The sequence below is a fragment of the Rhinopithecus roxellana genome, chromosome 11 (assembly GCF_007565055.1).
Source record: "Rhinopithecus roxellana isolate Shanxi Qingling chromosome 11, ASM756505v1, whole genome shotgun sequence".
In the NCBI taxonomy this organism is placed as follows: Eukaryota; Metazoa; Chordata; class Mammalia; order Primates; family Cercopithecidae; genus Rhinopithecus; species Rhinopithecus roxellana.
In genome coordinates, this window is record NC_044559.1 from 18,739,678 (window position 1) to 18,755,594 (window position 15,917).

The window sequence follows — 15,917 nt, forward strand, 5'->3', positions numbered from 1 at the left end:
TTGTGAGTACTTGGAAAGTGACAGTGTCACTGAAAGCACAGCCTAGTGATTAGAAAAGAGATTTTTCCAGCAGGACTGTTACAGATGTGGAATAAGTTCAGAATTACAGCCCGAATGCAATGTTCCTGGCAAAAATCTATGCTATAGAAATAAGACATCTAGGGTAATTTGGGCTATATTTTTAGGACTTTTAGACTGATTGCCTGGAGGGCCCAGCTGGGATTTCTTTCCTCTGAAGACAGAATTGTACAATTAGATAGAATATTACAGGTCATGGTCCACCTGTCTCCAGAGCCTCAGGATTGGGCTCCCAAGAGGCAAGATGTCAGCTGAACTGAGCCTGTGACAAATCCTTGGGCCCTTAGGGAAAGCACAGTGTTTCACGGAAAGAGGCGCTGACTTTGTGGATTCGTCTGGCACTTTTCTTTTCTTTTATTTTTTTTTTTTTTTTGAGATGGAGTCTCACTCTGTTGCCCAGGTGGAGTGCAGTGGCGCGATCTTGGCTCACTGCAACCTCCGCCTCCCAGGTTCAAGCGATTCTCCTGCCTCGGCCTCCCGAGTAGCTGGGATTACAGGCATGTGTCACTACGCCCACCTAATTTTTGTATTTTCAGTAGAGACAGGGTTTCACCATGTTGGTTGGCCAGGATGGTCTCAATCTCTTGACTTTGTGATCCACCTGCCTTGGCCTCCCAAAGTACTGGGATTACAGGTGTGAGCCACCGCGCCTGGCCTATCTGGCAGTTTTCTATTGGAACTGATCTGGCAGCTGCCCCAGGAGAATCTGTTTTTCACCTTTCTTCCATTGTCTGTGACTCCATATATTTTGCTGATTTGGGCTGGAGCTGAATTCCCCATACCCAGCCAGATGATCCAGGGGCCTCCTTCCTCTTTGCCATTGACTTTTTTTTTTTTTTTTTTTTTTTTTTTTTTGAGACGGAGTCTTGCTCTCTCGCCCAGGCTGGAGTGCAGTGGCCAGATCTCGGCTCACTGCAAGCTCCGCCTCCCGGGTTTACGCCATTCTCCTGCCTCAGCCTCCCGAATAGCTGGGACTACAGGCGCCTGCCACCTCGCCCGGCTAGTTTTTTGTATTTTTTAGTAGAGACGGGGTTTCACCGTGTTAGCCAGGATGGTCTCGATCTCCTGACCTCGTGATCCGCCCGTCTCGGCCTCCCAAAGTGCTGGGATTACAGGCTTGAGCCACCGCGCCCGGCCGCCATTGACTCTTTATTGAAGATGCAATAAATTCAAATTTCAAGTCAGAGAAAGAAATTATACAAATGAGTATGTATTTCGGGAGGGAGAGTGTTACGGATACTATTTGAGAGCTTGTTCTTTACAAAAGCTCTGATGTGTCTTTTCAGTACAGTATTCAGATTAGATACCATGGAGATAAAGGTACCATGAAGAAAGGATCTAAAGGCAGTTGATACAGAGCCTGAGGAGAAAGAATTGGGATTTGAAGCTGGTTGACCCTGAAGTAATATAACAGCTTTTAAAGGTGACTTATGACATGGTGGGGAAATGCCTTCCATTATATGGTAATTCCCCAGTGGGATCCACAATGCTAGAAATAATTAATGGATCACCTGGAGAATATTATGCTAAGTGAAATAAGCCAGGCACAGAAAGACCAAGTCTGTTTCTCTCTTCTACTTGGAACCTAAAACAGTCAAACTTATAGAAGCAGAGACAGAATGGTAGTCACTGGAGGCTAGAGGTTGGAGGAAATAGGGAGATATTGGTCAAAGGGTACAATGTTTAAGTTAGACAGGAAGAATAAATGATAAATATTTGAAATATAAAATAATAATATATCAGTTAAATTCAGCAGACATTTATTGAACGCTTGCAATAGCCAAAGTACTTTGATGGTTAAAATAAAAGAATCAGGCAAAGAAAGGTAACTAGTAACTAGAGGTCCACTTGTGGTTTCACGGGTTTGCAGACTCCCTGAAATGAAGTGCAAGACTCTGTGTACTTGTCTGTGTGCACTTTTTCTTGGTCTTTAGTTTGCATCAGATGCCCAAAGTTTGTACCTGACCCAGAAAAGATTACAGACTAACGATCTAGTTGCTCCTAGAATTGGTATGTCATGGATAATTGATATGCCATGGCCTGTGACTATGTGTAAGGATGCAAAGGGCAGCTTCCAATAATGTGTGCTGGTCATTCTATCCTCTGTAGGTCAGCTGCTGGCATTGGTGGTTTGGGTGTACATTTCTATATTTTCTGAACGTGGAAAGGTCAGGAAAATAGAGAACTGCCTTTGGAACAGGCTGTGCTTTGACTCTATTGACTTGGAGATAACCCTGGAGAGAAAAAAGCAACTATTGTGACTATTAGCATGTGTAGGTACTCAGCACATATTTGCTAATGAGAGAAAAGAAGGCAAGAAGACAAGAGAAAGGAAGAGAGGGGCCTATGATGTGCCCCCAGCCTGGGCAAAATGTGCATAAGAACTGGAGAGCTTTGTCCTGTGTCCTCCAGGAACTTGGAGGGGTTTGATAAGCATTATAATAAAATATACTGATATAAACTATATTAATTGTTTATGACTTGACTTGGGCAAATGTCCAAAACTGGTCAGTGCAACAGCTTAAGTTGAAAAAAGTGAAGATGAATCACTTCACGCTGTTTTTTCCTTAAACATTTGTGTAGACTATAACTGCCTTGAAGAAAATGAAAGAAAAAAGCCACAGAATATTCTCCTTGTACCAGCTGGGGGCAATCCAGTACTACAAATGTGAGAGTGGAGAAAAAAGTGCACCAACAGATAATTTCTAATGTTGCTGTTACTGCGTGAACTGGTGTCTTTTTTCTCAGATTAGTAGATCTCAGCCCTCTGAAAGCGATAGCAACAGAGGCATGCTGAGGTAGCCAATGGAAAATGACATCTTTCCTTTGTTTTTGGTTTTGGTTGTTGTTGTTGTTGTTGTTTTGTTTTGGTGTGGTTTGGTTTGGTTTTGTATTAGAGATGGAGTCTCGCTCTGTCACCCAAGCTGGAGTGCAGTGGTGTGATCTCAGCTAACTGCAACCTCCGCCTCCCGGGTTCAAGTGATTCTCCTGCCTCAGCCTCCCGAGTAGCTGGTACTATAGGTGCCTGCCACCATGCCTGGCTAATTTTTGTATTTTTAGTAGAGACAGGGTTTCACCATGTTGGCCAGGTTGGTCTTGAACTCCTGACCTCAAGTGATCCACCCACCTCTGCCTCCCGAAGTGCTGGGATTACAGGCCTGAGCCACCATGCACGGCCTGACATTTTCCCTTTGTAATGGCAACTGCCCCTTACCAAATAATCCTTAAGTCAGGTGGAAAATGACTTTCAAAATCTTCCAGCCGTGGCAAGCAACTGGCTTAAGATTATAAGTTGGGTGCTCTCCTGGCTAGGAGAGCCAGGTGCACCTGTTGCAAAAAGTCCTTGGTGATGCAAAATGTCCTCTGTTAAGCTCATATGTCTAGGGATAATCCCCAAGCAGTAGTCTACTTCTTGGAATGCCATACAGATGCTCACAACATTATTCAGATTATGTGGTTTATATTCCTGCCCACATACTTCTGGCATTGCTCTGAGTAAAATAGTAAAGTGATATCTTTCATGTCCTAACAAAAAAGCATTCCTTGATATTGCAAGCTTCTATTTATTATCTTGTTTAGATTCTATGCTAGGTTTCACAAAAGATGCAAAGCACTACTTAATGAGTTATCTTTATTTATAGAGTATATTCTTAGAGGTATATAATTGTATATACCTGAAATAGATAATACAAGATTGTACATAGTGAAATAAATTGTTGTAGATTAGAGGAGGGGAGACCCTGATAGGCTGCAGTTATCAGGAAGACTTTCATAGAAAACTGGTTTTGCACTCCTGGTTTATCCTGTCTTACATCATCTGAGTGTTGTACTGTGCTACTCTGGAACATCCACCGCATTTAATTATATCTGTTCTAGTCTTCCTCATGGACAAATAAAAGCCAAGCATCTAAGCCTAATATTTCTTGTAATAGGAACTGTCTTTTTTACTCTTGTAGAAGATTATAAAATGAAAAGTCCTTTTTTGAAAGATTTACGTGAAAATTTTATGCAAAACCAATCATTTCCTACTATTGTTGTACCTTGAGAATTTTACTTTGTTGGCAGTAAAGAAAATTGTGATCTGCTATTTTATTTCACTAGCGTTCTGGCTGCTTTTATTCCTGAGTTTCATTTTCACTTTGTCATTTACTCCATCCTATATAAATTTAATCATTGCATCTGTAGGTGTCTGAATGTCTGCTGGCTGAAACTTACAGAGCAGAATAAAAGTAATAACAGAGATACATTGGTGATTCCAAAAACTCCAGTTGATAAGATTAGAAAGTAATCATCCTGAGAGATGAAAAGAAATGTGGGTTCAAACACAAACTTATATTTTTTGACAACTCAGTACAAGAACTATTTTAAACAAAATTCGTATAAGATTTATTATCCATTTTTTCTTGAAAACTGTTGATATCTCAATCAGATAATTTGACTGAGGTTTCTGCACAGATAAAGTCCCTTACATTTTCATTTAAATTTTTACTACTAGTGCCTTTTGTTTACGAGTATGACTTTTATATTGAATGATTCTGATTCTGATAATATCCTGGTAGAGATGCTGGGTCAGTTGTCTGGCAGGTGTTTGGATAGTTTCATATACTTTTTCTATACAACTGAGACCAAGGGCTCAAATGGAGGATGACTAAGAGATGCCAACCTACTTTTTCAAAATCCTCCCACCTGACTTGACCTTCTCTCCTGGCTTCGTATTCCCATTTCTCCTCTTCAGTCTTTCCTGATGACATACTGTGCTACTCGGCTTTTCTGCTTCTTTTTCTTTCTTGTTGCTATTACTCAGGCCTGAAATATTCTTTAACCTCTTGAACATCTACCTACCGTTCATAACCTGTCCATCTTTGCTTCAGACACTGTTTTCTTTTTGGAGTCATTCATGATTCAAAGTTCAGCATAGTATCTCCACCTTCTACCATCTCATACTATTTTGTCTCTACATTTTTTATGGCTGTTAAAATATTCTCTTTTATGGTAATTAGTAGAAGGATCTCATGCCCTCTATATAAACTGTAAGCTCTGTACTGACAAAGACCAAATTAGATTATACCTAAAATGAAGGTGATCTTTCCTCTACTAACTTGAAGGCTGTTTTACACTTAGTGGACACTAGATATTTGGGGGATGAACGATGATGGGTAGGTATAGGTACAGTGGGTGGTTGGAGTGGTGCATGGATGTATGGTAAATGGGATGGTTGGTTAGATGGATGGATGGATGGATGGATGATCTAATTCTGAGCTTCGAATGACCATTTTGATTATGCGATTTTGTGGCACTTATTATTTCTCTTTTCAGCCCTATTGCTCACTACACCTTCACCTGAAGGTCTCTGAGAATCCCTACACATCAGGGATCATTGCCAGCAAAGACACAGCTCCAAGCATCATAGTGGCATCAGGTAAGAAGCTTGCCTGGTTTGCTGGCTGTGGTAAATAGTGTTTATTTTAAGAAGCTAGATATCTGTACTTAGAACTTAATGAGCAAGCTAAAAATATTTTTGAAAGGCACCTAAGCCATTGGCCCCGAAGCAAGTCTGCAGAAAACTCCTGCACAGACAGAATGCTTGCAGTCAAAATCTTTCTCAGGCAATGCACCTGCCAATATAGTCCATTGTTGCTTTTGCAGAAAGTTCTTTTCACTAATGTCATCATTCTCTTTCTAGGTAATATAGGTTCTGAATTGTCAGACACTGACATCAGCATGTTTGTCTCTTCAGATGCAGGAAACACCTGGAGACAGGTAAGAAAATACCCTGGGTCAAATCACTGAAGTTTAAGTAACATAAAAATTGCCCAGCTTGGTTCAAATCTGGGAACTTTTTCAGCAGTGCTACACATAAATAAATCCTAACGACTGTGAATATGTTTGTTTTCCTTTTTTAATAAAAGTCTTAAATCTTGGAATTTAACAAATATTTATGGAATTAGATTTTTTATCATTTAATAAAGATGTTCCTTATTCAGAGCTTGTATGTAAGGACATTTATAAGTCACAATGAAACCAAATTAAGTCTGACTAAATTTTTTCCCATAGATGAAAACCGGAATTCCTAAGGGTTTATCATATAGGGAATATGCAGCCTTAAGGGTAGATTACATATCTAATGCTGAGTTGGCTCCATAAATTCCCCTTGCCTTGAAGTCAGAATAGGAAGGAATGCAGATATAGAAATGGCCATTACCCAGGTGGTGTTCTGAGATGTTTAAATCTCATGTGCAAATGACAGAGTAATAACCATCAGGATGCATACGTTAGAGAAAGTAGAAATGGAATACTTTAAACCAGTGTGTTTAGCTTAAGTGCTTCATGCCTTTCTTCTGAATGAAAATTAGGTACCCATAGCTTATAAAACAGGCATTTAATGAGGTTTAGCAATCTTAACAAGATATGCACCTAATGCGTGGTTGTTATACTTCAATAAATATGTTTTAATAACCTACCGATGTTTAATTATCATACAATAACTAGCACTGTAAATTGAAATCTAATGCATAGGTAATCACACTTAGCAATGAGAGCACTCTGCTTTACATTTTAGATAGAAATGTCCACATTATGTTCCAATTGCCATTTCTTAGCTTCAGACTCTTTATAGATCCTCAGTGGGATTCTGATATTTTGAGCGGAGGAGGAAGGGAAGAAATTTGCATAAGAAACCCCATAGCAATTGATCTTGGAGGTATGTAGAAACTTGGACTATCCTAAGTAAACTTCCTTTGGAGAACAGAGAGCTAGGATCCCATTTTCTTCTTTCCAACACCCCAAACAAGGCAAAGAAGTCTTACTTCTGTAGTCTTGGGGTGCATCTTGGGTATAAGAAATAAACGAATTGGAAGAAGAGTGTCTGTAATGTAACTCCAGGCAAGCCTATACTAACAATCTGAGAAAACAGTATGCATCTTATACAGAAAGGATCTAGAGATTGTTTCCATTGTGTCTCCATTTGACTTCAAATTTGTTTCTCTACATTTGGAGAAAGACCCAATGACACATGTACCCAAAGATGACAACAGAACTCACCATGATTTTGGTGGAACATCTATTAATTAAACAAGAACAGTTTTTGATAACAGTTGGAAACTTCAGAGTAATAAGATCTGGAAAGGGCACTGTAATGCAACAAGTCCAAGTTCCGTCCATTACTGTATGCATGATCTCAGGCAAGTTACCACATCTCTCTAAACCTTAGATTCCTTATTTATGAACATGAGACTGTTGGAGTCAATGATTTCTAAGGTTCCCTCTGTCTAGAGATGTGTAATATATGACAGTTAACCAATATTCTGACATCATCATAACTGGGAATCAATAGAAATTATCATGAAAATGAAGGAATCTAAGCACGAACCCATAAATATTCATTGTTCAAATTTAGTTTATACACACCTAAAATTATTTTGTATAACACCAATGGTACAGTAGCCTATGTTGGGGGGAATTGTTCTATAACTTTATTTTCCCAAAGATTTAGGGAAACCTATTTATATCATGGGAAGGATTTTTGTTCTCATATGAAGACTTATTCTCTGAAGCCTGGGTATGTGTGGATGTGGATGTGTGTCCATGTATGTGTTTTCCTCATCCAGATCTTTGAAGAAGAGCACAGTGTTTTGTACCTGGATCAAGGTGGAGTCCTGGTTGCTATGAAACACACATCTCTCCCAATTCGACATCTTTGGTAAGGGCACCTGCTGCCTGTGTGATCTGCACCTGATGGTCCTGCACTGCTAAGATCAGTCTAGGAGTCAGGCTATCGAACTGTATCTGTTTTTGCAGTAAATCTGTTACCAAAATGCCGAGGTTTGGTTCAGGTCCTCTTACTCTCCACACAAAAGGCCCATCCACTGAGACTACAAATGTTGCCAGGAAAGAAAGCTTTAATTGGGTGCTGCAGCCAAGGATACGGGCCATCAGTCCCAAGTCCATCTCTCTGATGACTAAAATTAGGGGTTTATGTAGAGGGAAGAAACGTAACCAGGTGTGGGAAAACAGGAATTAGGGAGGGATAAAGAAGAGGAAGTGAGGAAGAGGAAGTGGTCCACAGGAAGCAAGTTGTCAATTAGACAGTCATGATGGGTAAGTTGTCTGGCTTCTCATTGTCAGATGCCTTTATCTGGTAAGTTTCAGGTCCTTGATACTACCTGGGAGGCCTGATGGTTGGTTTCCTGAGAAAAGAACTCAGATAAGACAAATGTAACTTTCTCAAGTTTTAAGACAGGGAGGATCAATTTCTGTGTTTATTCAAAGAAACCATAAACATCGGTTCTATAGGACAGTTGGGCCAGTTTCAGAATGTCAAGGTCTACTAGAGCAGTGGCGGTAGGAAAGAGAAAGAGACAGAGACAGAGAGACAGAGACAGAGAGACAGAGACAGAGAGAGAGAGAGAGATTGCATTATACTTTGCAAATGTTATGATACTTTCACCCTCACTCCCTCATCAGTATATTGTTCTCTCAGCAAGATTACAGGTAGAACAATGTTCATGATCAGGTATAGTCTCTGAATAGCTTGACTTGCAGTCACCTTTCCCAAATAACATCTCCTGGAGTTTAATATCCATGTCCATTTTTGCATTCCACACAGAGATAATCAACTCGTCACAATTCTGCTCCAGTCTCATTTCTCCTGATCTTGCTTTCTTATTTTTCTTTTTTGAGGTGATATTCCCCAGTTCTGCCTGTGCATGTCCCACAGATGGATATATAAGGACTAACTTCCAGAGGAGTTATCGATAGGCTCTTTCATCTGTGTTTTTGAAAGTGGTTCTCTCCATATATGAGTTTGTCCAAAATCAAAAGCCCAGTTTTCCTTCTACTGTTAGTTATTTTGATGACAGAAGGGAAAGCTGCAAAAGAGAAAAGAAAAACAGGCTAAGCTTGACAAGGGCATTCATAAAGAAACGCAGAGCAAAAGAAAGGGTCCTGGGTGACCATCTTAGTTCATTTGGGCTGCTGTAACAAAATACCATGAACTGAGTGGCTTATAAACAACAGAAATTAATTTCTCGTAGTTCTGGAGGTTGAGATGTCCAGCATCAAAGTGCTGGCAGATTCAGTGTCTGATGAGGGCTCCACTTTTGGGTTTATAGATGGCATCATTTTGCTGTGTCCTCACATGGTGGAAGGGCAAGGCAGTTCTCTGAGGCCTCTTTTATAAGATGACTAATTCCTTTCATGGGTGGTCTGCCCTTATGATTTAATCACCTCCCAAGGTTTCCACCTTCTAATATCATCACATTGGTGATTAGGTGTTCAACATTTGAATTTTAGAGAGGACACAAGCATTTAGACCATTCCAGTGACCATCAGGACTGAAGAATTATCTTCTCTTGCTTTCAAGAGCCTATCCTGTACTCATTCATTCAGTGAGGTCAACCAGGATTAATAGTTGTAAGAAGGACACACTGAGGACTTGGTCACTTAGAGATGGGTTGGTTGAAATCTCATTAAGTCTTACAAGGTCATCACTCTTCAGTATCACCTGTGAGACTTGTTAGACAGTAGAGAGGTTTTGGACAGGGTCAAGAGCTTGAGGTCTAAGAAATAAAAAAAATCCAAACTTTCAAATATTTTATAAAAGACTTATAGTTAATTCCCATTTAATGTAGCTGTTCCTTTATTGATGTTTTAATACATCTGTGTCCCCATGGCTTGGCTAACTGTATTTCTATTTTCTGATATAATTAAGAACACTTATTTCTATGAAAGGCTCATTTTGACAATGTCTCAGCTACTTTTAAAATGTATTATCTCTGGGTTGAGAGTATCTTCCCTTTGAAATGACTATTTTTTTTCTTTCAGAGATCTGATGACTGATATTTTTTATATCATTAGGTTGAGTTTTGATGAAGGGAGATCTTGGAGTAAATACAGTTTCACATCTATTCCACTTTTTGTGGATGGGGTTCTGGGTGAGCCTGGAGAAGAGACTCTCATCATGACGTAAGTTGAAACTATGACGTGGTCCAGCCTTCATAGAAAAGAGTAATCTACAAAAATGTTTTATAGCTAAGCCTGTTTGATTTGCAGCTGTTAGGTTCAAGGTTGTTGCATCTTACTGCAAGAGCGTACAGAAAATAGGGAAGAAAAATATGGGCAGCTATTTTCTTGGTTCTTTGGTAGTTTTTAGGAGACCCAGACTGAGGCGCTTAGAGAAACTAGAAGTGACAATTTCAATAGGAAATAAATCTGTACATTTAAAACTTTAATAATAAAGAACCTGCATATGTAGAAAATCTCAGGCATATAGGAATGATTTCGCTTTAAGTCAGAAAATAGAGTTTCATCAAAATGCCACAAAGCATTGTATTTTTCCCTGGCTCTTTACCTAGCCCAATTGTGAGGCATGTTAGGAAAACCGTGAGAACAGTCTGTTCTTGTGAAATTGCATTTATACTCATTTTTGTCTGGAATGTGATGATCATTAATTTGTGAAAGATTAATGACCCTGCCACATGGACTTTGAATTTCAAGTATGAAACTGTAATAATTCATTCCTTTGGAAAAGTGGACATGGAAAATAGGGATGGTTGTAAAGTAGTTGATCTGGTCATCAGTGAAAACTTTCAAGCCAGAGTCAATACTCGGTAAGCTTTCCAATTCTCTCCCCTACCACTATTCCTTTTTTTTTTTTTTTTTTTGAGACAGAGTCTCACTGTGTTGCCCAGGCTGGAGTGCAGTGTCGTGATCTCAGCTCACCGCAAGCTCCGCCTCCTGGGTTCACACCATTCTCCTGCCTCAGTCTTCCGAGTAGCTAGGACTACAGGCACCCACCACCATGCCCAGCTAATTTTTTTTAATTTTTTTTTTAGAAGAGACAGGGTTTCACCGTGTTAGCCAGGATGGTCTGGATCTCCTGACCTCATGATCCACCCGCCTCAGCCTCCCAAAGTGCTGGGATTACAGGCATGAGCCACTGCGCCAGGCCTACCACTACTACTTTTTAATGGCAGAAAACAACAATAAAAATCTAATATGACTAATAGTTACACTTTTCTCAATGAGAAACATAGCTAAATTAGCAATGCATTCCATGATTTGTCTTTCTTCAATTTTTATATTTTCAAAACAGAGATTTTTAAAAACTGACCCAACAGGCCACTTCATGGCTTTTCTTCAAACCTATGATTGGTAATTCAAACATCTCAGTAAATACTTAAGTCTCTCTGAGTAAAGAGAGTAGAATGTGCAATGTAGGAAGCCATTGTAAGTACTTGGCTCTGCTGATCACTTTCGCTAGGGGCTGGTGGGAAGGTAAAATAGCATGGAAACCATGAGAACTATGTGCATTAGCAAGATAACCTAGAAGTCTAATCTTGGACCACATAGAATACAGCATTTATGATTGCTTTTCTCAACCATATTTTCCCAACCAATCCTGTGGCACAATATGTACAAGTGGGCTCTTGAATTAAACACTCTGGGTCTGGTTCTACCTGTTATTATGACTTGATTTTGTTTTTTGCAATGTTAACAAAACTCATTGAACCTCATGTTATCTATCTGTGAAGTGGATCCAGTAATAGTACCCTCCTCGGCCAGGTGCAGTAGCTCACACCTGTAATCCCAGCACTTTGGGAGACCAAGGCGGGCGGATCACAAGGTCAGGAGATCAAGACCATCCTGGCCAACATGGTGGAACCCAATCTCTACTAAAAATACAAAAAATTAGCTGGGTGTGGTGGTGCATGCCTCTAATCCCAGCTACTCGCGAGGCCGAGGCAGGAGAATCACTTGAACCAGGGAGTCGGAGGTTGTAGTGAGCCGAGATTGCACCACTGCACTGCAGCATGGTGACAGAGCAAGACTCTGTCTCAAAAAAAAAAAAAAAGTACCCTCTTCATGAATGTGTTTTGAGGATTAAATGATGTGATTCATGTAATGTGCTTAGCTCAGGGTGAACACTCCACAAATGCTCTCTGTGGTTATTACTCATGGCATTATTATCATTGTGATTATTTTTATCACCATGAACTCTGTAGAGTGTTTGGACACTTCAGCCACCGCTCTGAATGGCAGCTGGTCAAAGTAGACTACAAGTCCATTTTTGATAGACGGTGTGCCGAAGAGGACTACAGACCCTGGCAGCTGCACAGCCAGGTAGGAGGAAAAGAACTGAGACTAAGGCCTGGGCAGGAAGCATGAGTGGTGTTGAGGGAAAGCTAGTTGCTAAGGTATAGGAACTAGGATGATCTAGGCCAAAATGTCCATCTACTGTTTACTTACACGTTTTGTGTTCCACAGCAGTGAACAAGCTCACCATTTATAGCTTGTTGTGAAGTCATTTCTGTTTTTATTGTGCTAGAATATAATGAGACAAAATTCAGATGTGCTTGGCTTAGACTTACAACTCAAAATGAAATACCAATTCAGCACTGAGATCCAAACATAATTCATCTAAGAATGTCATATGGTTGCATGGTGGGGGAGGGGATGAGGAAGAGATCTTCAATTTTATCTAGCAGTGCAAACAGAGACATAAAATAACAAAATTATGCTGGGTGAGTGTTGCCGGAGAAATCCTTCTTCCCCTTTGCCTTGATTCCTTGGAACTATATAGTACTTTTTGCCTCCTTGCCAGGTACTCCTGGTATGAGAATGCAGAATTATTAACAGGCAACTTTCATTTGTCCTGGCCTCTCACCTATTCAGCTTATATCAAAATGCTTGGATGGAAGTGTCTCTCCCTTGATTTCCCAAGGTACAAGTCGTTCCGCAGATCTCTCAAAGGATATGGTAGAAGTACCTGCTGTAAAACCATCACCATATTCAGGCAGAAAAACGTCATATACCTCAAACCTAGACTAAGTAATATATTTGAATGTAAATGTGTAATGAAGCCAGTTAAAGTGAGTTTGCTCAAGAAAGACAGTGTTCTGTAGATTAAGCAAAATTCTACTCTGATCTTTCCGAAACACAAAAGGAGGAGTGTGTCTGATAGTGGGCCCTGCGTTATCTGGGAACACCCACCCTTTTCAGAGGCTAAACAATAAAATCGCTCATTTACATTGCTGATATTTTCTCCTTTGGGATGCACAAGCATCGTGATATTCAAAGCTTTTATTTATTTTGTGGGAAAACACTGAATTTAGCTCTATCACTTGTCTGGTAGAGGAGCATTAAAATCTGTGCTGTAAAGTTGTGTGGGCAGAGGCATAATAAATCGAGGCAAAATGGATCTTTATATTTCTTAGCAATGCTCCTCTTTCATGCTCTCATAAATGACCAACTGTGTAAATCTTTTACTATAGGGGAATTGAACTTAATTACTACAGATTTGTTGGCAATGCACTAGGTACAGGCTGAGTCTTACTTATCTGTGTGTCCTTCATAGCACTGCACCCAACACTTTGCCAAATAAAGGTTTGGTAAGTGCACACAAAATTAAGAATGTTATTTAATAATCCTCAGTGATTGTTAGGATTGCCTTTATAGTCAGGTTGTATAAGAGGGCTTTGGACCGCAAAAGGAAAATGTTGTTAGCACAAAGAGGGCCACCAAAGTTCACATTACACTAAGATGTGCAAATGTCTCCCTAAACGTCACTCATGTGGAACAGGGAACGTCCAAACTATGTGCCCAAGTATCTGTGATCCTCCTCTGCTTACAGGGGGAAGCGTGTATCATGGGAGCAAAAAGGATATATAAGAAGCGAAAATCAGAGCGGAAGTGTATGCAAGGAAAATATGCAGGAGCTATGGAATCTGAACCCTGTGTCTGCACTGAGGCTGATTTTGATTGGTGAGCTTGTGCAATTATCTCCTGGAGCTATTCAGTGTATCAAATCCACAAGGGCCTGAATGAAACCTAGAATTGAAATAACAGTAACATACATAGGGCTAAGTGGCAAGCTTCATATTTTATAAATTACCTCATAGTTTACTAGCTATGTACATGTGTATGTGGGATAATCAAGAGTTTCTTTAGACTGAAAGAGGACTCAGAAGATGGCTGGTAATTATCTTCATATAATTGCTGGATTCCTAGGACAAAAAGAGAGCAGATTTGGCCGGGCGTGGTGGCTCATGCCTGTAATCCCAGCACTTCGGGAGGCTGAGGGGGGTGGATCACTTGAGGTCAGGAGTTGGAGACCAGCCTGGGTAAAACCCTGTCCCTACTAAAAATACAAAAATTAGCTGGGCATGGTGGCAGGCACCTGTAATCCCAACTACTCGGGAGGCTAAGGCAGGAGAATTGCTTGAACCTGGGAGGTAGAAGTTGCAGTGAGCCAAGATCACGCCACTGCACTCCATCATGGGTGTCAGAGGGAGACTATCTCTTAAAAAAAAAAAAAAAAAAAAAAAGGCAGATTCTTTCTGTGCTGCTTCAAACAGCAACACTGGAAACAGTAAATGTATTTTTTAGGGAGCAAACAAAACAAACATATTTGTGTTCTAGATGAAAGCTTTCTAGAATCTAGGATTGCCTGTATGGAATAATAGCCTTTTAAGGCAGTAAATTTTCTGTCCCTGCAAGTTTTCAATTCGTAGTTAGCTGACCACAGATTATGAGATTCATGGAAGACATTCCTGAACTCAGAGCAAGGATGGATTCAATGGTATTGCAAATCTGTAACTCGGTGAACCTAGCGATAAAGGAGACTTCTTGCTTTACCAGGATTAAGTTAATTTAAACTGGAGAAGTACTGAGACATTTAGAGGTTAAACTCTAAATGTGCCATAGAGTGCCATAGAGTCCTTCTTGAGACATTTACTCAGCAGAAAGCTAGCTTGTGGGCACAGTGAAGCCCTTGGCTTGTTGTCAGTGTTAATTGTTCAGGTAAGGCTTACACATTATTGAGGACAAGTAAGTGGTAACTCCCTTGGTGTTTTCCATCTCATTTTCCATTGTTTTCTTCCCTCTTCTTTTTGCTTTTCCTTTATTTGTTTGTTTTTAATTTAGAGAACGCAATCACTAAATATATACATATGTGTTACCTAACTTGACCGGCATAAGAACTAAAGTCATTTTTTAACAATTTATTTCTAGCTGTATTGCAGTCTCAGGTTACATACTGAATCATTAAAATATCAGTGATTGGACTGAGATACTGTGTACATACTCATCACATATCTTAGAAAAATTAAACCTTCTCTTATGATAGACATCTGGAGATATTCTAGCACTAAGAAGGTCTGACAAGAGTGGCAGCCAGCAGTCAGACCAGTAACCCACAGCTGTACCCCTTGTTGGTGAGGACGCCAAGCCAAGAGCCAACGAAATATCTCTTTGGGCTCAGCCAGAGGGCAACAGAGTTTCAGTTACATTGAAGCTCAAAATGAAATCTTCAGGGGCCTCCCCAGTTGTGACTTCTGTTTTAGTTAGTGCAATATTATTACAGTGACAAAAATATTTTATCTTTGTACTACCCTTCAGGACTCCCACCCTGAAATGCATTCACAGGGAAAACTACCATGAGATTTTAAGTCATTCGTCGCATCCCTCTTTTTGAAGCAACTGCTTCTTCTTCTTCTACCCTGTTCAAGGAAGATTTGCAAAGGAAGTTAGCATCTTACATTAGTGGTTTAGCTTTTGCCTTAAGAAACAGCCATTCTTTAGCAGGAGGCAAATTTATTCTCTGGTAGAAAACCAAAGAGAAAAAAAAATGAGATGAGATGTCCCAATGTCCTGATTTCTCCTCGAAACATTTGCTTCTCTGGGAATCTTTTCTACAGGCTTCAAAGGAAGCCAGTCTTTTGTTGTTGTTGTTTTTCTTTCTCAATTGTAAGCTAGTCCAGACTGAAAGGAATACCAGATAAGCAATTAGATTTCTCCTCTCCCACATCCCTTGTGCCCCTCAGTCTTGGCCCAATCCCTGC

The 15,917-nt window shown here is 40.1% G+C and overlaps 1 protein-coding gene across 3 annotated transcripts in view; it reads left to right on the plus strand.

The window, feature by feature from the left end:
• The window catches only part of SORCS1 (sortilin related VPS10 domain containing receptor 1), a 596,232-nt gene that overhangs the window by 487,025 nt on the left and 93,290 nt on the right, over positions 1 to 15,917 (plus strand). For all 3 annotated transcript variants that reach the window (XM_030941406.1, XM_030941405.1, XM_030941407.1), the window contains exons 11-16: positions 5,395 to 5,497; positions 5,762 to 5,838; positions 7,686 to 7,777; positions 9,934 to 10,041; positions 12,081 to 12,198; positions 13,709 to 13,839. In XM_030941406.1, coding sequence (XP_030797266.1) covers positions 5,395 to 5,497; positions 5,762 to 5,838; positions 7,686 to 7,777; positions 9,934 to 10,041; positions 12,081 to 12,198; positions 13,709 to 13,839 — 629 coding nt within the window. The remainder of the gene's footprint in view (positions 1 to 5,394; positions 5,498 to 5,761; positions 5,839 to 7,685; positions 7,778 to 9,933; positions 10,042 to 12,080; positions 12,199 to 13,708; positions 13,840 to 15,917) is intronic.